Source organism: Otolemur garnettii, unplaced genomic scaffold (assembly GCF_000181295.1).
Source record: "Otolemur garnettii isolate 467f Iridium unplaced genomic scaffold, OtoGar3 scaffold00057, whole genome shotgun sequence".
NCBI lineage: Eukaryota > Metazoa > Chordata > Mammalia > Primates > Galagidae > Otolemur > Otolemur garnettii.
Genome location: NW_003852452.1, coordinates 3797283 through 3825177, shown reverse-complemented (window position 1 = coordinate 3825177; position 27895 = coordinate 3797283). Strand labels below are relative to the sequence as shown.

The following is a 27895-nucleotide window of genomic DNA, read 5'->3' as shown; positions in this document are numbered from 1 at the left end:
GTAATACAAATGTAAATTACATTTAAAGGAACTACAATATTATTGACAATAAAATTTCATCAATGTCAAGAAAACGAAGCAATGTTTTCAAAGTTAGGAACAAAATACATATAAGTGTATTTTATATTTTGCAAAAGACATTTTCAATCATTCGATATTTTAGTTTACTTACTACTCACTCACCCAATATGAAAAAATTATTCAAGGGGTCCGCCAGGAAAACAAAAAGAGAAATCTTAACAAAAGGAAGATATGAAACACAAATACTAACGGAAGCCAATTATGGCCATAAGAAGGAAGGAAGGAAGATGGCAGAGGATTAACTAGGTCCTAATACTTGGAAACTTCTTCTTCAAAAAGAAAAAAAATAAGATAGAAGACTGCATTTTCTTTTTTTATAATGCCAGTAAAGTTACTTAGTTCTACAGTTAAAAATAATATTGGATTAGTTGCTATTTTTAAATTTTTTAAATCAACCTGTAGTGGTCCTAAATAAAGTAACAAGGCAATATTCATGATAAATCTTCATAATATAAAAATAAAATGAGAGTTAATTTTTTTTTCAGGTGAGAAAGGAGGGGTGGTAAAGAAAAGATTTGCTAACTACTACATCTTTAATAACAAGGATAGGTAAACATTGCCTTAATAGATAATTTTTAAAAAATTGTCAAGCATAGTACTGTTTTCACAATGGCAATAACTGGAAGAACTAAGGAAAGAAATACACATAAATACATAAAGAAGGAAGAAGAGAGGTGAGAGTGTATGTTTTATAAATGCTTAATTTTAAAAATGTGTCTAAGGGCAATGAATCATCTAATGGAGTATGTGAAAAACTAATTCATGTGTAGGGTTATAAAAATTGAATAGTTATTAAATAACTTTCTGTTACTGTTGACCTATCTTTAGTTTCAAATAAATGAGCAAAATAATTTAGAGCTGGGTATGGAACCCAGAGTTAAAAAAAAAAAATCTGCATTCTCACTGGCTTGTGTCTGGATTGGTTTATGATAAAAGCAATGCATTCTTTATCATTGAGGTTGGAAGCAAATATTTCACATTTTTTTACTATGGGTTATGAGGAAGAACTGCATAATTATTATAAAGGACATTGAACATTGAACAGCTCAGAAAAATTATGTATGGAAATAACAGGTGGGAGTATTTGGGGAAGCTTGATATCACTTCTGTGATTTTCATGTTTCACTTTTTATGGTTAATTAATATTGCCCTTGTTTTCTCTTATTAATCTCAAAGGCTTATTACCTATATTAAAAATAAATCAAAAGGAACAGTTTCAAAGGTTGATTTTATTTATTTATTTATTTATTTATTTGAGACAGAGTCTTACTCTGTCACCCTGAGTAGAGTGCCATGGGACCATAGCTCACAGCAACCTCAAACTCTTGGGCTTAAGAGATCCTTTTGTCTAAGCCTCTCAATTAGCTGGGCCTATAGTTACCCATCACAACACTCAGCTACTTTTTCTATTTTTAATACAGATTGGGTCTCACTCTTGCTCAGGCTGGTCTGAAACGCCTGAGCTCAAGTAATCCACCTGCCTCTGCCTCCCTGAGTGCTAGGATTATAGGCGTAAGCCACCATGCCTGGCCAAACTTTGATATTTTTTATTGCTTTACTTTTATTATTGGCTGTATTTAGACTCAGGTTTTATTTAAGATGAAGACATAAGTGTTGAAATGTGCAACATGGTATTCTTTACTTTATGACTGAAAGACAAATTTTTGGCTATTGAAAATATCCTGAGTCAATCTGTTCTTGGAAATTTACCAGGCAAACTCTGCAGAGGTTTATATTAAGTTAGCACACCTTTCGATTCTCATTCCTGGAGACTTTATTGAAGATTAATAATAGTCATATGAATCACATATCATAATACGTTTTTATCCAGTAAGGTGCCATTTAACTTCTTAAATCCAAAGCATACAGTGTGCAAGCTGTCCCAAACTCATGAACAGGTTGTTTTAGTACTTTGTTTGGAATTCACAACACATTTTCTTACAGAAATAAAGTTATGAATTGTGTTTTCATAACCAGGCCAGTCAACAAAAGCCTATTTAGTGCTAATAGGTTGGAGGCAGGGGGCTGGCGGTAAAAGGGAAGGGGGCAAGAAAACCATTTGATTTTCTTTCCTTTCTTAGGTGTAGGCGTGGCCTAAATAAAATAATGAGGTCAGTTTTGTCTTCTGCACTTCTGACTTCTCAATATGCATCTTCACCATTTTTCTGTTTCCTCCAACTTCAGTCCTATTGACTCACCTCTGTTGGAGGCTGAGAGTTGGGAGAGTGATAGAGTAGCACACTGTCATTTTATCACGTGTTCCAAATTCCAAAATTATGTTCCCTACTACATTGACTTGATTAATTTGCTGTAAGTTATAGATGAACAGGTCTTAATACCCATCTTATCTTCTTGTTACTGTTTTTCTTTTCCATCCACAAAGAGTTTGTATGAACTTAATGGTATTTCAAGATAGGTCACGAGGTTAAGTACAAAGTCCAATCACAATTAAGCAGGATATTTTAGTATCTTTGGGGGAAAGGCCCATCTTACAGCATCAGTATCCCCTTTTTCTAACTCCTTTCCTCCTTTTTTCCCTGTATTTATTTTTTTTCTCAGCTTATTCAATTCTTCTTCTAAGTCAATTGCATTTTTTAAAAGAATGAAATTAGCATTTTTTTTGCTTTTGTTTTTTTAACAGTTAATGTGTTGAAATTGAATATAGGGTCTCTGAAACGGGGCTTTTCATGTGGAATGTTCTGTATACTCTATGCAAATAAATGGGACTCCATGTATTACTATATTAGACAGATATAGTTTACTGATTTTTGTGACAGTTGTAAATTCAAGTGAATTTATAGTGGACTTCTATGTCACATCCTAACTCACATTCATCTTACTATCCAAATCTACTGATAATTATGTGATTTCTGATCTTAGCAAATATTCTGTTTATTTTCTTTTTAATACAATAAGTAAAATTAGTGCAACCCTTGGATTTGTTTTGTGGACTCTACTTAGTTTTACTTCTCTACATTTCTATCTTTCTTCTTTTCTCCTGTTTACCCTCCTCTTTTTTTTTTTTTTCCAAGTGTTTACCTCTTAGGAATGTGTTTACCTTTGTTTAAAGACACAGTCTCTAAGAGACTGAGAGTCCATGGAGAGACTGTACAACCATTTCCCCAAGAATTAGTCAAACTGTGTCAAACTGTCTTGTGTTAGTTTCTTAGGAATTTGACAAAATAAATGTTAGATTTATTTAATTCCAGACAGAATATTTTTTTCTTTGATCAGTTAAGAGTATAGCATTTTATGACTGTCTAAGAGTCTCATTAAATTCTGCACTCTGAATGAATTTAAATTATTCCACTTTTAATTTTAAATCAGCCGTCTTAAGAGAGTTAAGTAAAAATTGATTCATTCTTTAAATTTATAAATTTATATTGTATATAAAATATTTCTTTTTCTCCATCCAGTGCTTAAGGTAGATAAAATGAATTGTATTAACTGTGTATAAGGCTGATGTCCATAGCTGGCATAGCTGAAATTGATTCTAATTTACCATCAGAATTTTGTTTACAAGTCTGTTAAGAAGGATAATCTTTTATTAGGTTAAAAATCAAGGTTGGCTAAATACAAATTACAGGGCATAAGACTATTGAATTCCTCTCTACTCTTAATAAAAGCAAGAGTTGAGTAGTACCCGTTATGCTCGAGTCACCATTTGAAGTGCTTTATGTATATTCATTTCATGTTTTATGATAACCTGATTAAGCATATATCACAATCATCCTTGCCCTACTGATGGAGAAACTGAAGCTCAGACAGTAGCTAACGAGTGGCAGAGAACAAATGTGAAGCCAGCAGGTCAGCTCTAGGTCCCATGGTCCTAATCACAACATCACACTGCCCCACTAGAAGGAAACATACTACCCTCCACAGCTTCTGTAACACAGTCAGATGATTCATAGCAGGGCATTAATGACTGTAAGAAAGATAAAACAAGCCACAGTTCAGAACAACCAACAAACCAACCAACACAAATGATAGAAGAATTTTCATTTATATACATGAAGCATAAATAAGACCCTAATCAATGATTTGGTATTTTATTTTTTATGGTTTATGCTTGATCCTGCTTTAGGTTTTAAAAAAAATGTTTTATACATGTCAAATTACTTATATACCAAATTAATCTTAAGAATAAGGGTGTGGTTTGTGTCTGTTGTTATTGTGTTAAGTTGTGAATAAGAAAAAAAACAATAAAGGAAGATTTAGATGGTGCTCTTTCATTGGTTAGCTTATATATATGTATGTATGTGTGTATATATATATATATTTTTGTGAGTCTTCTTTCATTTAAATAGAATATTTGAACATTTTCCATGTAGGCTACATGACTATTTCTAATGAGTAAGAGTCTAAGATGCCTACATGTAAGTACTAAAAACTAATGTAAACTAATTTAATTTATTCTCATAACTGAAAAAGAAATTATAAGGCAGATGTACTTTATGTAAATAGAAGTGATTTACTTTTAGGTTGTTATTTTAGCTTATTTTATGTCAGCCTGCTTTTATAAACTTTCCCCCGAAACATATATGTAGAATATTTTCTTCTTCAATATTTTATATTGTCTCATTTTCTCTTAATATGTATCATATTTTTTTTTGCCTATTGATTGCTCCTAATTCTTCTTTTTCTTTATCAGAATTTTCATTAATTTTCTTATCACTAAAACTCCACTGTTAATCACTTGTTTTCTCCTTTCTGCCTCAATCCATTGATTTTAAAATTATGATCCCACAAATTACCTTTCTCTTTCATTTTCTTCCAAAATGATTCATTGTCTCATTGGCACTGTCTTGTCATTCCTGCCCAGAAGTCTAGTGGCTTCAGAGAACTAATGAATGGACCTAAGTGTTTCAAGGAAGATCTTAATCTAGATTCTGAAAACAAAGGAGATGGTTGGTTAAGAATGTATCTACCCATGCTGGTCTTTTCCCCATAATCCTTTCATCTTGTAATACTATTAGATTTTGTCTTGGGAAAGTTTTGTTTTCTTTTAACTTGGAGTGAGAGTGTAGAATTTGTCTGGGTTCCCTAAGGTAAACATCATTAGTGTCAATAAGTACAGCAAAACATAAAAAGAAATGGAAATTTCTATGTCAAAGAGATACCTGCATTCCTTCCTATGTTCACTTCAGAATTATTCAAAACAGCCAAGATGTGGAAGCAACCTAAGTGCCTATCTGTGGGTGACAGAATAAGAAAGCATAACAATAGTAGTGTCTACTTGTCTGTGGTTTTGCTTTGTGGGTTTTCAGTTGCTTTTAAATATGCTACAATAATATACAGGGAGGTCCTAAAGTTTGTGTGCAATTGAAAATAGTGTGCAATTCAAAATTGCACATGAACTTTATGGCCACGCTGTATTTTGTGAGAGAGAGAGAGAGAGAAACCACAGTCATATAACTTTGATCACAGTGTTTTATTATTATAATTTTTCTATTCTGTTATTAGTTCTTAATCTCTTACTCTGCTTCATTTATAAACTTTATCATAGGTTTGTGTAGAGGAAAACATATACCATGTATAGAGTTCACTACTATCTCAGGTCTCTGGTATCCCCTGGGGGTCTTGGGCTCTTGAATATATCCCCTGAATATAAGGGAAGCTATTGTATATGTGCATGATGGAATACTATGAAGGTTTTAAGTGGATGGCAATTAATGTCATATGTATGCACAATGGAATATTATATAGCCTTTAAAAGGATGGCAAGTACGTCATTTGATAACATATGTGGGCATGGAGGGCATTATGCTAAGTGAAATAGGCGCAGAACAGAAAGACAAACATTCAAATATAAGTATGTTCTCACTTATATTTGGAGTCAAAAAGTCAGTGACGGGGCAGCACCTGTAGCTCAAAGGAGTAGGATGCCAGCCCCATATGCAGGAGGTGGTGGGTTCAGACCCAGCCCTGGCCAAAAACCACAAAAAAAAAAAAAAAAAAAAAAGAAAAAGAAAAAGAAAAAGTCAGTGTCACAGAAACAGAGAGTAAGACCTGGTTACCGGCAGCTTAGAGGTTGGGGCAGTGAGGGATGGGGAAATGGGAGATTTTGCTCAAATTGTATAAAGCTTCAGTAGACTAGAGGAATAAGTTTTCATGATCTTTTGCACTGGTTGGTGACCACTATAATTAATAGTAATGATTTTATATTTCACATTTTCTAAAAAATATATAGTTTTAATGTCCTCACCACAAAAAAGGGTAAGTTGTCAAAGAAACTTGATTGAGTCTTCCTGCTAAGTACACACATTTCAACATACCACATTGTGCCCCATAAATATACACAATTATTATTTTTCAATTAAAAATAAATTTATTTTAAAAAACATAGAAAGGTGAACATTTAGGAATCTCCCCTGGATATTTTTAGTGATTTAACTTTTTCATTTTCTAATCCAATTCCCTAAAATGTTTATGCTCCAAAATAATGAGAATTATTTCATACTAAAAAGACATTCATCTGTTTTTCAAACACAAAATTATGACATCTACATTTTTCATTTTCTAGACTTGGAAAAATGTGAACAAATATTCTTTCTCTGAATCAATGATATTGTTCACATGTTTGGCTTAATTTACATATTTTAAAGGTGAACCTCTCCACTTTAGGGGAAGAGGAAGTGGTAATTGTGGTTTAAATCTCCCTGGATAAATTTGTGTCGGCTAAAGAAAAGTCAACGGACACACCTGCTAAGATGGTGATAATACTAAGAATAATGGAAAATAGCAAATGTTGGCAAGGATGTGGAGAAATTAGAGCCCTTATACATAGCTGGTGGGAATCCTATGGAAAGCAGTGTGGTGGTTCTTGAAAAAGCTAAATATAGAATTACCATATGACTTGGTGATTCCACTCTTAGTTATATAGCCAAAAGAAGTGAGAACAGGGACTTGAACAGATACTTGTATACCAGTGTTCACTGTGGCACTGTGCACAGTGTCTGGTAGTGGGAAATAAGCCCAGTGTCCATCAGCAGATGAATCGATACAGAAATGTGGTATATTCACACACAGAATAGTGTTGGCCATCCAAAAAGAAATGGTGCATGCTACAGTATAGCTGGACCTTAAGAGCTCTACGCTAAGTGAAGTAAGCCACACACCAAGAGACAAATACTGTATGACCACACTTCCATGAAATATCTGTAATAGGAAATTCATACAGATAGACCTAGAGGGGATAAAAGTTTTTTGAAAGTAGATAATGATAATGGTTGTACAACATTGTGAATGTAATAAATGCCACTGACTTGTATGTTTTAAATGGGCAAATTATATGGTATATGAATTATATCTCAATAAACATGTTCTAAAAAATAGCCGGGGAAAGGTTTGTGAGGTGCTCCTTTGTGAAGAAGAACGGAGCCATGACTTTTCCATTTTTTGGATAAACTGTGGGTTTGCCCATACTGACTAATCTAACAATATAAAACAGAAAATTACTGTGATGAACTGTTGCACAGCATGAGTGTTCGATGTTATAATAGGATGAACTTTGCCACGCTGACATGGTATCATGCTCATGAAAGGCTTCTGGGATTCTCTGACTTGGTAGATTGCCCACTTAGCTGACCACAGAACTTTGGGGTCCTTCTCATTAGAGAGTCATTGACATAGCCTTGAGTGCATGTAAAACACATGTGCTGTTTGCTGGTTTGTTAGTAAACCAAAATAATGCAACCCTGAACCCTACCCAGCCATCCCTGGACTAGTACCTGTCTCTATAGTCTGAGTTAGCTCCACATTGTTCCTGATATTACAAACTTTTTATGCCATGGAGAGCTATCACTTTCACCATGAAAATCAGTGAAATCATCAACATCTGAAAAAAACCGATGAAAACTAGGTTGAGCTAGCCTGTTCTAGAAATAGAGAAAAGTTACCTAGAAGAAATAGAATGTATACTGAAACTTGAAGTGTCAGTAGATATTATGCAAACAAATATTTGGATAAAGATCTTTCCAAACAGAGAAAATAGAGCACATGCCTCAGTTCAGAAATGATTCAGAATGTCCTGGTGTAACAGAGTTTAACTGCTATGACTGGAGCTGGGTAGCAATAAGAAGGTGTTACATAGTCCATATTAAGTGTTTTATATTTTCTTCTATGTGAGAAACTGAAGACTGAATGATTTTTAAACTTGGGAAATGACATGATCAGATTTTTGTTTGAAGAACATCAATCTGGGCACTGTGTGGGAAAATGGATTAGAGAGGGCAAGAGTGGGTAGTTAGACTAATTAAGATAAACTTACAATATTTTTGCAGCAGATGGTGATGTTTTAGACTATTACGGTGACAATGACTGGGGAGATAATTAAATAATTCAAGATATAGTTAAGAAATAGAACTAAAATGACTTGGAGACTGAATAGATTTGGGAGAAGGTAGGAGGGAAACATGTCAAGAATAACTGACTTTTAGCTTTTTGGCACAAACAGTGGGATTGATGTTTGACTCCCAAGAAAACTTGGGATGGAGGGTACAGAGGTGATGAGTTTACTTTGGGGACACATTGAGTTTGACATGCGTATAAGACATCTAAGAAGAGTTACAAATTAGAAGACTGATCAGGGATAGACATGTTAGAGTCTTGATGTATAGGTGTTATTGAAAATAAAAGATTAAATGAAATCATTCAGTTGAAGAGGGAAGAGTGAGAAGAGACGCTCAAACCAAGTAGTTCAAACATTCGAAGGTTGAGCATACAAAGAAAGTTACTCAAAGAAATCCAAGAAGGAGACAATAGAGAAGAGGAATGAGGAAATAGAAGAGAGTGCTGAATAAAGGAGGGTCTCTTCCTCCATTCTGGGCTGCTGTCACAGAATACCTGAGTCAAGATAACGTATAATGAACAGAAATTTCTGTTCTGGTGGCTGGGAAGGCCAGAAGCAGGATGACAGAATCTGGTGAGAGCTTTCTTCTTGTACCATCTGATGGAAGATGGAAGGGGAGATGAGGGAAAGGGAAAGAGCAAGGGGGAGGAGACCAGACTTTTCCTTCTATAAGGAGCCCATTCCATTACTGAACCAACCCACTCTCATTATAAAGCCATGACTCCCTTCAGAGGGTCTGAGCTCTTAGAAGGCGCCGACTCTCAACACTACCACGTTAGTTTCCAACACATGAACTTTGGCAGACACATTCAAACCATAGTAGAGGGCTTGGCAAAGGTCAAGTCATATGAGACCTGAAGAATTTCTACTGGATTTGGTAACGTGGAGGTTATTGTTAATCTAGAAATAGCAGTTTGGGTGGCATCACGTGTGGGTGAAATCCACACTATATTTCCTTGAGAAGTGAATGCAAGCTTGTTATATGGTAACCGTAAGCGTACACATCTCTTTGAGGAAGCTTAGCTGAACAGAGGGTCAAAAAGTACTAGAGACACTGGTTGAGTACACATTCTGGACTATCAGCTATTGACCTTTTGCAAAGTACTGACTATCTCTGGTTCTGTGCTCCAATCTATATGATATGAATATTACAAACACGAATGCCTTCCATAAATGGTTGGTTGAAGAGCTGAGTGTTTGTAACAATATATGACAAGCATTTGTGACAATGCGAAAGAAGCACTTAATAAATATGGCTATGATTATCCTCGATGTGGACATTATAACATCCTTGTATAGCCACAAAACCAAGCTTAGTATTCTTCAAAAAATTTCTAGCAGGGAACATGGAAGCCCTGACACTCAGAGGCTATAGCCAGGAAAAATTAAGGTCATTTTATCCTAAATAATAATTTTAATTATTTATTACCAATACTTGTTGAGAGATCCTTCCTAGCCTCCATTCTCTTGTACTCCAAGGTGTGTTACTATTTACGGTTCCTACTGTCACATGATGTTTTACTGCAGAGATAAAATGTGGTGTTTTTAGTTATAACCATTGGATTAAAATTATTGAGAAATCATAGGTATATTTTAAAATTATTGTTTTTAATTAGAAAAATCATCTATCGGGGGAACCGTTATTCTTGATAGACTTTATATCCGTTTCCTATTTGCTCCTGTATGTCGCATATTGTCTGTATAATTTTGTGAAAAGAAGCCTTTTGCAGATACAAAATTACTAGATTAAGACATAATTTAAAACATTTTGCATATTCAGTTACTTCTTATATTTCCTAGCTATGTATATTTAACATACCTTTCCAAAGACCAGTTAGGTTTTTCATTTTGCTCGGTTTCAACTGGCTCTTATGTTGTAATGGATCTATTTTAAACAGTTATATTTCACATTGCAATTTAAAACGTTCAGTTCATTACTATGGACCCACCTAGTGTCGACTCTTCAAATTCATTTCCTTACCCTGGATATATGCTTAGGCTGTATATCATAGAAATCGGATAATAAATGAAATGCTTAAATAATCTTAACATTTAAAAGCTCATTTCAGAGGCTTAATGTTTTCGTTTCTTTTCTCATGGTAAGCATCGCATGCAACATAAACAATCTGAAAATAATTGCCTATGGGTTAAACAGACAGACGCTGGAAAGCATCTTATTGCTCTTTTCAGCATCATTCACTCAAGAGGAAAATATAATCACCGGTATGAAGAGCAGTATTATTGAAAGAGGTCATTTTGCATAGGAATTTGTGTGATTTATTTTATATGCTGCAATTATTTTTTAAGTTTATAAACAATACCTCATTGGCCATAATAGCTGCTAATACTTATATTACATTTCAGTTTACAAGGCATTTTTCACACTCACGGTATTATTAAATATTCATGCGATCTTTGCAAGATAGGTATTGTTATCCCCAGTTTACAAACAAGACAGCTGAGGATCGGAGAGGTTATAGGTCAGAAACTAGAACTTGAACTTGGGTCCTTGGACGTGATGTAACAACTGTGTTTACTCAATATACAGGGCGGCCATAAAGTTTGTGGGCAATTTAAAAATAGTTGTCTATATACATTGCTTCTGAGATTTCTCAAACAAGGCGGTCAATACATATGTATTACAATTAACTATATCAGCATGCAAATTCTGTAAAATTTGGCCTGGCTAGTAGTATATAAAGTGCCATTGTTTACAAATTGGCCTACTTACTAATTAAATTAATAAAACGGATCAATATATGTTCTCTTCATTGCATTTTTGCATTTCTGGCCAAATAAATTATTTTATTTAGATCAACCTAATTTAAATCCATTTATATTTACCCCAATATAAAACTTATGACTTAGATGCTTCTGATGAGCATCAGTGAACAAAATTTCCTGCCTTCCAGTTTCTGCCTGAACAGAAAGAGACTTGGCCCTTTCCCCATTCTGGGAGGAGAAAAAGTCCAGGACAGGCCATTTATCCAAACAGCTTTCTTTGGACATTGGTTTTCTTTTTGAAGAAATTTGTAAGGAGGTAAAGTGGTGGAGAACCAGTGAAGGGGGGGTGGGGGTTAGTTGAAAAGGTATTAGGTTCTCATTCCATTTTCCTCTACACACCTGTGCCTCAACCTCAAGATCTAAATATGTACGGACGAAACATTTTGCTGCTTCTTTGAAATCTCAAATGTGTAATGAAATAAACTACATCCAGTGATGGGGCATCACAGAAACTTCTATCCCTGAGTATCACTGGGATCTCCTCAGTCAGTTCAAAGGGGCTACATAGCCAATTGCAAGGATGTAAAAATACACCACTTCGGTCTGAATGTTTGTGTTGTGGTTGTGGTTTTAGACTCACAGTATCAGCAGAGGATGGTGAACCCTAACACGGAGGCTCGGTGTCCCATTTGTACAGGAAATTGTCCCGTACAAATTGCAATGCTGGAATGCTTTACCTTTGGTTTCAAGTCTGAGGTCTCTGCTACCACCTGCCTAAGGAGGCTGATGATGTGGAGGCAGGACCTAACAGTGGTTCAACATGCTCTGGTTGCCTGTGTTGAACCATACCTGGTCAGTAAATCTTAGGGACATGCTGATAGGCAGGTAACCCCTCCCCTGGAACACAGCTGGGCATGCCCCCCAGGAGTGCTCAGACTCATGGTCATTCTTAGTGTTCAGGCCCCCAAGGATGCCTTTGACCACTTGCTCCAGACTCTGAATGTGGGCAGGTTTCACTGGCTTCCCAAGAAGGCAAGTGACAGGCAGCACCCACATCCTGATTATACGTAGTACATCTACCATGTGGCAGATGGCGCCCCACGCAGGGCACACTGAAAACATGCATCAGGACTTCTGCGTTGACAGGCATTGAAGGCCCGTTTCCTTCCTTCCCACAGTGCCCACACTGAGGCTGCTGGGACCCAGCCTCACGTGCCCCGACCCTGACCCTGACCCTGGCCTTGGCCCTGGCCCTGGCCCACCTTGCCCTGCAGAGGCTTGCTGCTCTAATGGCTGCTGCTTCAAAATTTGTTCTTTGCTGAAGCCAAGTCCAGCCAGCCAATTTTTTGAATTGTGGGTCACCGTCAAAGCCTCTTTTCTCAAAGTGGGCCATAAGTTAGTAGAAACATGTTTGTTTTGTAGATATATGGGTGCCTATATTAAGTGTATTTTTATCAATAACACTGCACTTATATTTACCATTATCTAACAAAACCAGTTTTACTCTATTTGAAATGCTTAAAGTTCTTGAAAGACACTGAGGCAAATGATTACACTGAATAGAAGCAGAAGTAATAAAGTACCTTGAAAACACTTAGGGGAGCTGGACTTCCCACTCCGAGACAACTGACAACCTCGTCTATGAGTATAATTATGCTAACTTTAACTCCCTTTTCAAGGCTGGCCTTGAAGGAGATGTGAACACATCACATGCTTGTAGATGGCCTATATTGGTACTGCTATGCTGCTGGGCCACTAAGTATCTTTCAAGGAAGTATAAAACAGTGACTTGGGTTTGTCTTTTCTGCCCCAAGAATGGTTGCAAAGTAAATGAAGGGCATATTAAATGATTGTTTCTGAGAAATACATATAAATTGTGAGAAATATGATAACAAGTACAGTCATATATAGTGTATTGAGACATTGAAAAAAATAACATATATAAAGAAGACAAACTTGTAATAATGAAAGTATTTTATGGTGTAGGTTATATTTATGAATATTTTACATTATTTTAATATCTTAAGATAAATATACAATGTATCTCTAATATCATAATTTGTTCCTGCAACCATTTAGAATTATTTGGATGTACAGTTTCCAAACTATGCTTTGAAGAGAGAGAGGTTTAGAGGAATGCTATTCCAGCCTCCTTTGCGCAAGCAAAAATTCACCCCATTCTTTATTTAAATGTTTCTATTCTTCCTTATTTATTTATTTATTTATTTATTGAGAAAGTGTTTTAAAGCTAAAAAGTTTGCAGACCACTCCTTCAGCTTTACATGAGCCAGGTTATAACTAAGTTTCTTAGGAGCTTGGTTTTGTTTGCAGAATGCCTATTTACAATAGTGTGTACCTCTAATGCAAAAACTATTCATTGAAAAAAAAATATACTATTCCTATTTTTCTGTGCTTCATGCAGGCGTGTATACATGCTAGCCTCATGCTATAGCCAGCTATAACCTTATTGATCATATCCTTGAATGCCCTCTAAAGTCAGGTCATTAAGTTTACCTATTTAGTCTTCCCTAATACTGAATTTTGCTCTTACATGGATCCATCAGATTCAAGGTCCAAGGACATTTCCCTGAGTCCTCCATCTGCTTTGATAATTTCTGAAACTATAGGATGCAGCTAAAACCTTTTACGTTTGTCAGAAAAACATGGTTATATGCTTGTGACAGGAATTATAGAGAAATAGATATGAGATAAATGTATTGTTTTTTAGGGAATAGGATATAGGTGATGTCTCATCTGAGTTTTCATGACTAGTCTTAAGTTCAGGCAGCATTTCTTGTTTTCTCCTGCGTTTCAACGTGTTAGCAGGCAGCTTCCTATTTGTTAATTGGATTAAGAACTTGTTTAAATATATTTTAATTTAGAGGTTGTGGTTGCTTTTGGTACCTAGAGATGCATCCGTTAGAATGTTCTTTTATGTAATAGTGCAGTTTCCTTATGAAAGAATTTGTTTGCTTTTTTTAAACCAAAAGAGGCTGGATGTCTGTAATATATATATAGTGGTATTGATCGTTCCCTTGCCATGCTTCCAGAATATCAGGATGATAAGGGAGAATCTCTAGATTCTCTTCATTTAATTTAACAGTTTTAATTGGACAGGATCATTATTACATTTTCTTTTAGTGAATTGTGGGTTTCTTTTCCAGTGAATCAAAATGTTCAGGTTGCTTATGAAGTTCAGCCCTTGGCATAATGTCACTAATGATTTCTACAGTACCTTGAAATAAAGCAACAGGAAAATCTATCAACAAAGAGATATAACTGGAATATTTTTAGATCAAAAATAAGGTTTGAATCGTTCATACAAGAAGAAAAGGACAACAGTGGGCACTTGCATATTTGATTACTTTAAATGCAATCAAAATGGCAGTGACTGCCTAATTGCCAAAATAGCATCTGGACACATGGAAAAATGGAACGGCAGTTGTGTTTGACAGGGTTTATTGCCATTATGAAATTAATAAAGAGGGCCATTATGTTATGAAAGCAGAGGCTATTCCGTTACTTTTTCTCAAAATTTTAGACAATTTTTTTTTTTTAATTTCAGCATTCTTTCTTTGACTTGTGCATTTTTCCTGCCATTTACCTTCAGTGGATACTTTTTTTTCCTAATGCAATTCCTAATGTAGAGACCCTAGGTTGCTTCTAAAGTCTGTCTATGGAAAGGAATAAAATATTTCTCTGTGTGTGTGTTTGCGGGGGGGTGGTGGGGAGTGGGGAAGAAGAGCTATAGATTTTCTGGTTTCTTTTTTGCCAGAGATGAACTCTCTTTTGGACTTTTAGGAGTACCTCTCACTAGTGACTATCTAATTGCCAAAACTAATGGCTTTTAAAATAGATCTATTTTTAATTAACTCTTTGTGGTTGTCTTTTTTCAAAAGGTTACCCCCTTTTCTGGTGCAGTGTTTGCCCACCTTGTCACAGGCTTTCATGCTTATGAAATAAAAATTAATGATCTTTGCACGTATGTCAGTATAATTCCTCATATTGAATTTGAAATCACTGTTATATACTCGATAATTATGTCAAATTCAATGTAACTGATCACTTTTCCTACATAAAGGAAACTACATGCACAGCACCACTGCTGTCCATGGAATTTGACACTACACCACATGTTGTTTCTGATATTTTAATCCTTTTCTAGAGAAGGCTTGTTTGAGGAAGTCATATTTAAACTTCGGTGTAAAGTTGGAGGTGGGAAAGCATGTCCCAAGCTTGAGAAACAGATTATGCAATAGCCTAGTAACACCAGTATACATGCAGTGAGGGTCCATAAGTCCTCTAATTTTTTTTTTCTTCAATTGGGGGATGCCATGGTATTGTAATGCTGCACAATGGTCTTGGGGATAAAATAATGAAAAGGTAAGCATCTGTCTTATAGAGCTTAGAGCCAAGTGGTAGGAAATTATGTCTTACTGGGTCTTGTGGAAGAAGAATGACAGGTGATCAGGATAAGATTCCAATAGGGACAGATAATTCAACCAATCTTTAAGGCATAGCAGACATTGGCCTGATAAATTGGGGGTAGGGAGAGGGGAAGATATTCCCGGAGTAATGTATGGTTCAAACAAAAGCACGGAGGAAGAAGTATGTACCAGCAACTACATAAGTTGGTTATATTTGGAGCATGAAGTTCCTGATACATAGGGAGAGATAAGGCTGAATAAGGAGACCAGATCAAAGCATAAAACATCGTATATGATGTATTAAGGAGTTTTGATTTATGATATCAATTATCATTTCTCAATCTTGAGTTATATACCGATGTCATTTTTAAAAAATTATATGTACCCAAGAATATATTCACTGCAATCTTCAGATTTCAGTTAAAAATTCATTTCAGAAACTAAAATTGTAGTTTATGAAGGCATCTTTAAATTGAAATTTATTGTTATAAATGAGACTTTTGGTTGTTCTAGTAGGTAGAATGATTTTTACCAATAAAACCATGTCTGTCTGAGTTTTGCTTGTCTGAAATATGAGAATCACTCTGTGTAGTTGATAGGCAAACACTGGGGGCGATTTTAGTGGATCAGATGAACATTTAAACAATTTATGTACATTTAAATTTTTAGGAAACATAATAGATTCACTTCACATTCAAAATAAGAATATGAAAAGCTAAAAAATATACAGTGAAAAGTTGTAATCTCATATCTGTGTCTCCCTCATCTAGTTCTCACCTTCCCTTGCTCTCATGATTTATAACCATTTCATTTAGTTTTTTTCATGTGCCTTTCTGAAGTTTTCTTATACACAATAAAGCCGAAAGAAATTGGATGTGTATTATTTTCACAAATTTCGTACCATAATATATTTGTGTTCAGTTATGTACCTGGCTTTTTTCACTTCTATCATCAATTTAAATATTAAAATTCTTTTCATATCGATGCATAGATAAATTTCGTGGTTTTTAAATAGTTGTATAACATTCCGCTATGGTGTTGCATTTTTAATTAAGGGACATTGGGTTGTTACCAATCCTTTGCTATTTCAGCGACTAACTTAGAATACGTAGCCTTCTGCACATGTGAAATTCCTAACAAATTACCAGAAGTGGTATTGCATTTGTAATTTTTATAGACATTTCTAAATCGCCATCCATATGGCTCGTTTCAATCTACATTTCTATTGGTAATATTTGAGGATGCCTCTTTCCGGAACTTAAAGTTTTTGTGATGTTAACAACTCCACTTTTTTCGTGAATTATGTATTTTTTCTTGCTTGTGTTACCCCTAGGGTTTTGGATTGGCCGTGGGTCAACTGTATGTTGGTTTGATTGGATGCAGCTGGAGTCCTTTTAGTTGTTAAGTCTCTTTTCAGTCTAGGACCCACGTTGATGGACTAGCCCCTACCTGGGATATGCTGTTTTCAGGGTGGAAGACAGGAATAAGAGAAGTTGGCTGAGCCAAATCAAACATTCATGCGGGCAGTACCATATTGCAGGTAACATGTCTGAGACTAATTCAGCGGGGATAAAAGGCAAACATCATCTGGGGGGAAGTATTGCAAGGGAAAGAACAAATTACTTAGGAATGAATAATACAATACCTTTCAAAGATTTTATTTTTTGCCACACTGATAGATTAAAAAAAATGGTAGTTATCACACTGTAGGTGAAAATTGCAATTTCGTTATAATGGAAGACATTGAACATCTCTCATCTGGGTAAGAACATTTTCTATTTCCTTTTCTTTGAACATTTTTATTATTTGCCTGTTTTACTTTTGGATTGTTGATCTTTTTCTGCCCTGATTTCAAAGAGTTCTTTACCCACTGTGGAGGGTACCCCTTTCCTTACATATGGTAATGTCCCCTGTTATTTGATTTGTTTATGGTACCTTTTGTCCTTCAGAAGTTGTTGGTGTTTGTATAGTTGGATTTGTGAGTATTTTATTTTATGACTTCTGAATTTTGATCCATTGTTTGTGAGAACCTCTGTTCTCCAAGGTTATATTTGAGATTACTCATGTTACTTTCTAGTACTTTATGGTTTTAGTCTTTGCATTTAAATCTTGATCCATTTGGCATATATATCCCTACCCATATTGGTCACAAGATACCCATGCAGCATTAGTTGAATGTCACTTATATTATTTACTATTAGACTATATTAACTACCTACCGTTTTTTCGCTCTACTTTTTTTTTAATATTTCATTGGTTTTTCAAATCATTCAATACCATGACACATTAATCATTGAAATTTTATATTGTGTTTTAATTTCCAATAAGCTAAGCCTTCATTCTCTTCATTTTTCAGCGTTTTTCTGATTATTTTCATACAAGTTTTTGACTTAGCTATTGGTTTAAACATATGCTAATATTTTAACTTGGAACTCATTAAATTTACACATTAATTTGGGAAGAATTGGTATTTTTATAATATTGATGCTACCTATCCAGGAACTTGGTATGTCTTTCCTTATTATTTTAAAGCTTTCTTTAAATAGATCTTGTAATATGAATGAGATTATTCTTAGATATGTTGTCTTTTGTGTTACTAATACTAATGGGGTCTTTTACCTGTTATCTCTAATAACTGGGTGTTATCATATATATGAAAGCTATTGATTTCTACATATTACTTTCGTTTCCCTTTGTAATTTTGAATTCTCATAGGGATTCTGGAGTTTTTCAAATGTTTCCTTAATATAGATCTTATTAAGTACAGCAAATTGATTCTAAATTCTTGTGGTCAGAAGTGGACCATCTTATTTTGACATCTCTCTTTACTTAAACTCCTTCACAAAATTTTGCTTCACAAAATAACACTTTCATTATTGTTATTTTTAAAAACAGCTCTCTTGTAGAGTAGAATAGACACTAGGTTTGTAATCAAAAGTCACGTTCAAATCATCTTTCTTCTCTTAATAGCTGGGAAGTCAGATACCAGTTCATTTTTGCTTCTGCAGTTTCCTTTAGATTGGTTAAGAAAATTAACTAAATTAAACTATGTGAAAATTATTGATTTCTTGTTAGCAAGAATTTGATAATTTTTTGAAACAGGCTAGATAGCCTGTCTCATGTCCTGAACTAGTAAATAATTGTATGAAAAAAACGGTTATTATGTCTCCACGTTCTATGTAAGTGTTTTGTCCAGAAAAAAATGCTCAGTAGAAACATGGGATATATTGATTCCTTCTTTTTTCTTTCAATATGTCTAGTAAAATTCAGGGTACACTCTTAGTATATGAACCATGCTTATTACGTTGATTTTGTCATTAATATTAAAAACATTGGCTCAGCTATTTAGGCTAAATAAATCTGGAGTTAGGTGCCCGTACCATGAATAGCATACATGACCTTAGATATATGTTTTTATTTTGCTTTTTTTTTTTTTTTTTTGCAGATTTTGGCCAGACCTGGGCTTAAACCCACCACCCCCAGCATATGGGGCCAGCACCCTACTCCTTGAGCCACAGGCGCTGCCCTGTTTTTATTTTCTTAAGATGTTCTTAGGATGCTAGTATAGCTTACAAAGGCCTTATAGTCTTTTAAACTATGATTTGACTTTACTGAAGATTTAAAAGTAAACATTTCTTTACAGATCCATAATCTTTTTATTTAGTTAACATAAGTATTTATTTAGTTAACATATGTATTTTTATAGCAATATATGATTTTATAAATAAGCAGTTGTTTAACCTTAAGACAATTTCAAATATTATCTTTTTCCTCATTTGTGAAAGCATATAGTTTAGACATTGAAATTTTAATATATAGATGGTTTAAAATACAAGTATAAATTAAAGGTCCTAAATACTTAGTGAGTAGTTGAATGAGTTCGATTGGTGATACCTATTTTCCTGTACTTTCATCCTGTGCATAGTCTGACTAAATTATTTTCAAAATTGGGGCAGTAAGTCATTTTTATCAATAATAACATAAAAAAGCTATCTATCTGGCAACAGTTCTTCAGACTGTACATAAATATATTTTTAAATATCGGTTTTCTTATTGCCTGTCAGAATTTTTAACATTACAGATTTTTAGTTTGCCTTTGAACCTCTCATTTGCTATTTTGAAATTCTGGTTCAAGACAAATCCCTTGTGTTTATTTCCCCCCACGTACCAGTCATTGTTCTATCAATTACCTACATAAGGTGTTCACTGTAGTAGGAAACGGCTTTTATTTCTCACACTGAATTAGGTAACACTAAGAAATAGAATTGTACTTATAACAGAAAATGAAAATTATGACTTGAAAATTCAAGCACAAAAAACTTTCAGAATCACAAACTAATGAATTTACTCCTACCATTACTTCTTTTGAAACCATCATCATTTTTATGGCCAATTAAATTCTTCTGGTTATTATACCGTAGTGAAACTTACCCAAATCCGCTTTGATTACTCAGAAAATTTATTTTCTTCACTGTGTGATATTTGCTCTATGAGTGTAGGGTTATGACATACTTTAAGGGTCAAAATAAACTACTAATTATAGGGACCATGCTGAAAACTTTTAAAAAAGGATGAATATGGTTTTTATAACTAAGAAGGGCAAGACATTTTATTTGGGGAGTTTTAAAGTGCTTTATCAAAGAAGAGATTATAGAACACAAGTTTAGAGTTGAAAGGGACCTTAGAATAATCGTGTTTCCTGAGACTTAGGCAAGACTACGTTGTTGGTAAGGAAAAGAGCGGAGGCTTAGCTATTGGTATAATTTCCTCCTCTGTGACATTCTAGACGCAAGTAGACTGAGCAACGTTAATAGGTAACATTCTCATTCACTGTGAATAAGATTTGTCATTCACTTAGTACATAACCAAAGGAGGATATGGAGAAATAGACAAGTGTGGTTAACTCAAAAATGAAGGAATTCATGGAAGTATTTTCATACTCAGTTTTTTGTCTCATTTCCGCTCTGCGTTAATATAAAGCAGTACAGGGCGTCCGTAAAGTTCATGTGCATTTTTTTTTTAAATCGCCCATGAACTTCTTGGACGCTCTATATATATGTAGTACCTATATGCTGGGAAAATTCTTCTGAATGATGGGTACTAAAATATTTTGCACTTTATAGCAGTACAATGTGCCTCTGTGTAAAATTTTAGGATAGTAGGTTCCCTGAATTTTTTTCCAGGTTGAAAAATTACAATGGACAAAGTTTGGTGGCCAAGAGTCCTTTTTAAAGGTATGGGCCTAGGCAAATGGCTTCTCTTCTCAGAGATGACAGGAAGGTCCTGAGTCGCAAATATCTACTGGCACTTACAAACAGAGGTTGTTACAGTGAGTCCCCAAGTTACATACCTCCAGACGACTCGCACTTACAAACGGGGGCTATGATAGGTAAAGGTACCTGTTCCAACTTATATACAAATTCAACTTAAGAACAAACCTACAGGAACTATCTCACTCCCAACTCAGGGGCTGCCTACCTATGGATTCTTCACTCAAGAGAAGCCTTTTGAATTTTATTACCCGAATAGTGGACTGCGACCTTCGCATCCTCATAAACTAACAACCATTCGATACCACCACTTATCATAAGGAGAGATGATTGTGCGATTGAGTGAGTAAAAAAAATTAAGAAAGCGCTGATTTAGTTTATGTTATTTTCTAATTGATGCTATTGCCTGAAATAATTGATTTCTTTCTGTAAGACAGAAACTTCATTGCAAAGTGGTTGCGTGGGGATCCAAATATTGGCCTCTGTAATTTCCCTGGGATTCTAAAAATTATAAACATATTAGGAAAGAGAACCTTTAGATATTACTCTTAAAAAGAGAGCCAGATTACATGACTAGCAGTACTAATTTTAGAGATTGTTTACGGGTGTAAATGATTAGAGAAGGCTATTCTTTAACTGTTTTAATTGTTCCTTAAAGAACTATCTTTTATATCACATTATCTGTAAGAACAGGATAATCATTGGCCAACTCAACTTTTTCCAAAATTGGGGCATCCAGTTAGCATTAAAACATACTTACACATTAAGCACTTTACTGTGTACATAATCCTTAATTGCCATTATCTTATATTAGAAGATAAAATAACATTCAGTGCTTTTCAAGAACTTTGAAGGAAGATGGCATAACTTTGATGCCGTCCATCTCTGTGTTAGTTTCAAGGCCTTCTCATTTGTTATTGAGATAATCAGTCTTCATGGCTAATGTAGTTCTTTGACTTAAATGAGATAATATATTTAACAAATATGTATCATGTACTTGGTCCTCAAAACATAAAAGCTATTTTAAAAAATTATCTCAAGTTATTCTGAAAAATAGGTAAATAATAAGATCTAACAGTGGGAACCATTATTGTAAGTGACACCATGTCTTTTAAGGAATATGACACTATAGTAACTAAGGTGAAAGTGTTTCTGAAGAACTCTAATTTTTCAGAGATGCAATCTGAATGTAATTCCACTGTGAATTCTAACTCAGGAACTGACAATAGCAAGCATATGAAGTAGAAAAACCTTGAACTTGTAGGCTATTGTATGATAATTCCCTGGCATGCATGTATTATGGGAAATTGAATTTTAGGTTTGTAAAAATAGAGTGTAGGCTATTAAATTTCTAATGTGTTTTTCTGAAGAGATCCAATGTTACAAGACTCTAGTCTACTCCAAATCAAAGTCTTAAGCTACTTGTGGTAGTGAGCTTGCTAGGTGTCTGCTGAACATTGGTTGGAAGTTCCTATTATTTTTCTGTTTTTGAAAGAGTTTTTTATTTTTGTTTTTAACTTTCTTGTGATAAAGCAAAGGAGTCCAGGAAAACCTCATTTTCTTAATGCCTCTTATGTCATGTTAAGGTAATATGATGTTAGTACCGTCTGATGCTAACAAGCTTTAAATTCATTGTAGTGGTAATGGTAAAAGTTTCATTTCTTAAAACCTGTCTTCTCAATTCCATGAAGGGTGGAAACTGTAGCTTGTTAGTCAGAGCACATATCAAATATTAAAGTGTAATCTGTTCCTAAGACTAAATATTTCAATATAAGTTATTAAAATAGAATGTTTAATAATTCTATGGTAAAATAGAGGCAGGAAAGATATGTCCTTTTCAAATGAGGAAAGCAATGGTAGAAATGTTTGCTTGAAAAAAATATCTGGAAAGGGGTTAAATGGGGGAATAACTTGTTTATGATCTTAAAACTCCTTGATATTCTCTTTGAGAATTTTCCAGTAGTGTTCTCGAGCGTATCGTACATTTCCTTAGCCTGTGTGAGCCTCCTTTTTATATTTGCAATGGAAACCCCACGAGCTCCAAAGCACACTTTTTCATGTTCATCCCATTTTCTATACACTGCAACAGCAATGTCAAAGAGACTCATTCCGTGTAAACACTTTCCTGGGGTTTGCATTGTACTCTGGGCTTTGGTCATCTCTGAAGATAGATTTGTGTTTGTCTATCTGTGTTTATAGATAATATTTGCATTACTCACCATGTTGAGTATTGTTTAGTTAAGGTCTCATCTCTGGGTTTTGTTCATTTGCTTATTCATTTTGTCTTTAGCTTTTCTTACCATATTTACCTTGGAAGGCTGGGACAATTAATTTGAAATTTTGTCGTGTGTGTGTGTGTGTGTGTGTGTGTGTGTATGTTTGTAATTACATTTGTTATGAATTTTTCTTGAATTCCTCTGTGAAAGCCATAGCACTTAACATATTGGCAAGTATTTAATAGTTGTTAGGTGAATAATAATGGGTGTCTCGATCCGTATATATACATAGTATCAAACATTCTGGAATTCTCCTTACTGGAGCATAGCAAACACTACATTGGAGTATTAGTTTTCATATAAAGAATAATAGATATATAATCAATCGAATATGTTAAGTTTTTCAGATAATTAATAAAGAATATAGATTTATTTAACGGATACTATGTATCAGTCATGAGCACATTTAATATTTAAACACTTTAACGTTTAATGTAAAATAAAAGATTATTTCAAAGTAATAATCTATTATTAAACCTTAGATTGATTGGATTATTTTAGTCAACTTAATAAACTAACCAGTGGCAAAATTTGACTAAAATCTTTTAGACCCGTCTTCCTTTTTGCTGATGCCCTAAAATCTGGCAGAAATGATAATTTATAGTATAGAATTTAAAAGAAAGAAAACGTTTATGGCCTAGCAAGGTCCATTTTAAAATATTCTATGGAACCATCAAATACAGTAGGAGCCTGGTGACAGTGAGACTTTATAAAATGTGGTTTTTGATAACAATTACCTGAAAAGCTTTTAGGTCACTTAAAAAAGGAGCGCCATCTTTAGATTTCACTCAGTGATGAATTCTGGCAAGTCTGTATTAGGGCGCCACACAAGAAATAGGGACATAGAAGATCTGACTTGGACTAACAAATGGGCTACCAGCTAGTCACATGCTTTGGAAACTATTTTGCCCAAGTTGGAACCCTGGGAAAATGAGGGCTATCCATACCTACCCCTTTCCATACCCCATGAGCGAATCCCTGACCAACATTTCTTAAGAGCTTAGAGTTTCATTAGTTCCAATTACCATTATTAGGATGATCATCATCTATTTGGCAAATTTTCTGTCTCCTAACGAGTCTCCTTCAATTCTTTCAGCAGAGCGATTGTGCAAGAAATAATTTGTTTTGAATGGCTCCAGGAATGTTTAGAGAATATGTTGAGATCTGAGACTAACTTTCAAGGCGTTTAGCATTTCCTATATGTTCTTTGTGTTTCTGTGGCATGTGTATACTTATAGAGACACATATTAAGTGCTATAAAAACAAAACCCAAGACAAAGAAGATTCCGAGATGAACATTTTTCCCTTTATCCTGTAGTTGGCTTCAAACACTCTTTCTTACCTGCTCTGGTGACCTTCTGGATTAGAGTTTCAGAGAAACAACCAGAGGTAGTAGCGGTAGCAAGACAGCAGCTGGGACCATACGGATCTCAGCATCCTGCCTTATGGCCATTATCTTTGTTTCTATCTTTATGCTGCCACGATGTCTCCTTCTTGTGCTCTCCCTGCGTCCTCTGCTCCCTGCCTCCTCCTCTTCCTGACTCCAGCTCCCCTGGCTCCTGTAACTTACCCATCCTCCATCCTCATTTTTCTCTATTGACACAACATGAAACAAGGTTCTCTAATTAGGAAAAAAAAAATTTTAAATATATATTTTAACATCCGTGTAGCTGCAGAACTACCATGCCCGCCTCCCTATAACCACCGTGAATGATAGGAGAAAAATATTATTTTTGTGTACATTATCAATTAGGGTGCCTTAGATTATAGTCCCCTCAAGGGCTGAACACATAGATGTTTAAAACAAATGAAACCATTTTCTCATTTTTCTGCAGAGGATGAGGTTGTTGCTGTACTAAAGGATAATTTGAGGCTAACGACAAGACAGAATAGTGAGTAATATCCTTCCCCCCTTCCCCAACTGCTGCAAATGAAAATCATGTCAGCGTCAACTCATTTTTGCCACATCCCTTGTTAACAGCCTTTGCAGGGCGGGTCATAGTTCTGTGTTTTTGTTAGTGTCGTAACTCCATAGTGACACGCTTAAATCTTATTCCACATTGATTTGGTCGTCTATACGTATATTTTTAGGCGACCTCGTGAATGACGGATCTCATTCTTAAGTTACTATGAACTTTGTCAAAAAAATGCACACGCCGGCATGAAGAATAAATTTGCTAACGTGAGGAGGTTAAGACTTGATTTTTCTGTCTGGTATACGTGTGTCATTGTCTATGTCTAAAAAGTAAACTTACTGTCTGCCTGTCGCCAGGAGAAAAAAAGTGGGACCTAATCAAACTGCTGTGGGGTCAACCCTTGTGGTTTTAAAGGCCCTTAATGTTGTCCAGCTGCAAAATAAAAGGAATTGGGAGGGGAAGTTGGAAGGAGTGGAGGGGGTTGGGGGGGGAGGAATGTGTGGAAAAGAACAGGGAGTCTGGCTTTTATTTTTTTTTTTTTTAAGTGAGTTCAGTGCCAGCCTGGACATTGGCTGTACAGACTATTGAGCTATTGTCTGCTCCATTTCCAGAATAGCCCCCAGTTAATCACTTCGGCTTTGAAGGGAATTTCCTCGTGGAATTCTCCACAGAAAATCTAATCAACTGACCTGCCCTCTCAACAATGGAAGGCTTTTTTTTCCTCTCTTTCCCTTATTGGGGCGGGCTCTGTAATGTAGCCTTTTGTGCAGAATGAACCCTCCCAGTAGGAGTGGAGAGCGTGTGTGAGTGACTGAGTGTGTGTGTGTGTGTGTGTGCGTGTGTGAAGGATGCACACTATCTCTTGTTGGTGAGTGTGTGCTTACTCCCTGACCAGATGCTGCGGTGCACGGGGCAGCCACCATCTCTGCATGCACGTCTGTGTAAGTGTCTCTCTCTCTGTGTGTATGTGCCTCTGTCATTTCATGTCAAAGGTACATTACCTGATTACCTTCCTCGCCTGCCAGATTTTTATCTAGATAATTGGAACTGCGATGGAGGCTGTGCCTTGCCAGCCAGCTCAGGATCTGTAAAGCCACAGTTAGTCCACCTTGTTATCTGTGGCTGCCTGGGCAGAGGAAATTAAAGAGACCCACGGCCAGGGGAGCGCTGCCCACCCCTGACCTCCCGGGCGATCCCGCACAGGACAGTGTGGCAGGACCATCTTTGTGTTTTTATTTTCTGGTTTGGTCTGGGGTTTTTGTTCGCGCGTGTGCGTGTGCGTGTGTGCGTGCGTGTGTGTGTGTATTCTCTTGGCATGTGGACACCTATTCCCCTCCACATCGCACATCGTGTTTTATGGAGTTTGGAGCTGAGGAAACTTTGGTTGGGTTGCCAGGACGTTCGCACCACTTTGTGGAAAGCACGAGCTAACAGTGAGACCGACAGAGTGAGTGACAAGTTGTTTACAGGTTTCCTTGAAGGGGCCTCTGCTATATTTCAATCTGTCAAAGTTGCTTTTCTTCCCGGAGAACAATGCCTGATTGTTGTATGAGTGTGTGAGAGTGTGTGTGTGTGAGTGTGTGTGTTTCCGTGTGCGCACGGACAGAGCCTAGGCAGGGGTGAGAAAGAATAACAATTCTTTGTGTAAAAATGCTCTTCCTCACATTTACTGTTTCTGCTTCATTAGTTCATAAGTGCAGTTTAATCGGGCTGCGGGGACGAGGCAGACTTCATTTTTTAATCCGTAGCAAATGCATTTTACAAAATCATACGGGTTGTGCGTGCGTGCGTGTGCGTGTGTGTGTGTGTGCGTGTGACTTTTATTATTTAGAAGAGAGAGTACGGCAGACGTGTTAAATGAGTTGACTTCTCACATTCGGGGATGTCTAGAAGAGAGAATTAAAAGGAAAGGACAGGCACCCTGAGGTTGGCTAGTGCCTTGCAGCGGAGCGTGCGGCGGCGGCGGCGGGCGGGCGGGCGGGCGGGCGGAGGGGGAGCGGCCAGCCCCGCTGCTGGAGTGCGCTACCCCTTTAAGAGACTGGTCAAGGAGTCCTCGGAGAGGAGAGGAGGGGAAGGGGGGGAGAAAGAGACAGAGAGAGGGAGAGAGAGAGGGAGAGAGAGAGAGAGAGTGAGAGAGAGAGTGAGAGAGAGGAGAGAGAGAGAGAAAATCAATTGGTTTAGAAGGTTCGGACTCACTTGACAGGTTCAGTTGGAGACGATCATAGGTGGCCGCAGTGACAAAGGGGAATTGTGCTTTCCAGCATGCTTACTGACCCTGATTTACCTCAGGAGTTTGAAAGGTGAGTACAGTTTTTTCCCCCTCCTATATTGAAGTCCAACTCTCCCATTTTACAGTAGTCTCTGAATCATTGGAAGATGCTTCCCCCAAACGCGTTGGGGAGAGCGGAGAAGCCTTGAGCTGCAGGCTTGGGAACTGATTTTGGTGGTGATTGCCCGGACTCGGACTCGGATTGAACTGATTTGCAAAGTCTCTGCGATTTCTGCTCCTGTTTTTAGGTTGCGTCCTCTAACAGGAAATTAAATGAACATTAAGCATCTCCCTCTCTCCCCCACTCGCTGTTACTCTACGACTTTCTTCCTTCATTGAGCGTTTTCTCCCCTTCGCCACCTTTTAAAAATGCTTTCTGTGCAGAGTGGGACCGTTTTTGTTTTGTTTTGTTTTGTTTTGTTTTTCAGCATCTCTGTCTCACGTAATTTCTAGGGTGACAGAAGGTTTTAGGGGTGGTTTAAAGAGGCTATAAGTTTCTATTTGATCCTTCGGTAAAACTTTGGAAGCTACTCAGTCAAGCACATGACCTTTTGTTGATATAAGAGGGAAGTTTTTTTTTTT

General features: G+C 36.0%; 1 protein-coding gene across 12 annotated transcripts in view; it reads left to right on the top strand.

Moving 5' to 3' along the window:
* SOX5 (SRY-box 5) overlaps positions 1-27895 on the top strand; it is a 1023582-nt gene that overhangs the window by 560300 nt on the left and 435387 nt on the right. For 6 of the 12 annotated variants that reach the window (XM_003792460.3, XM_023514670.1, XM_023514669.1 and 3 more), the window contains exon 1: positions 27178-27344. The exons of 5 other annotated variants lie outside the window; for them this stretch is intronic. In XM_003792460.3, coding sequence (XP_003792508.1) covers positions 27307-27344 — 38 coding nt within the window. In that variant the 5' untranslated portion in view covers positions 27178-27306. Of the gene's footprint in view, positions 1-24970; positions 25021-27177; positions 27345-27895 lie in introns of those variants that run through there. One more of the 12 variants, XM_023514667.1, reaches the window with a different exon arrangement.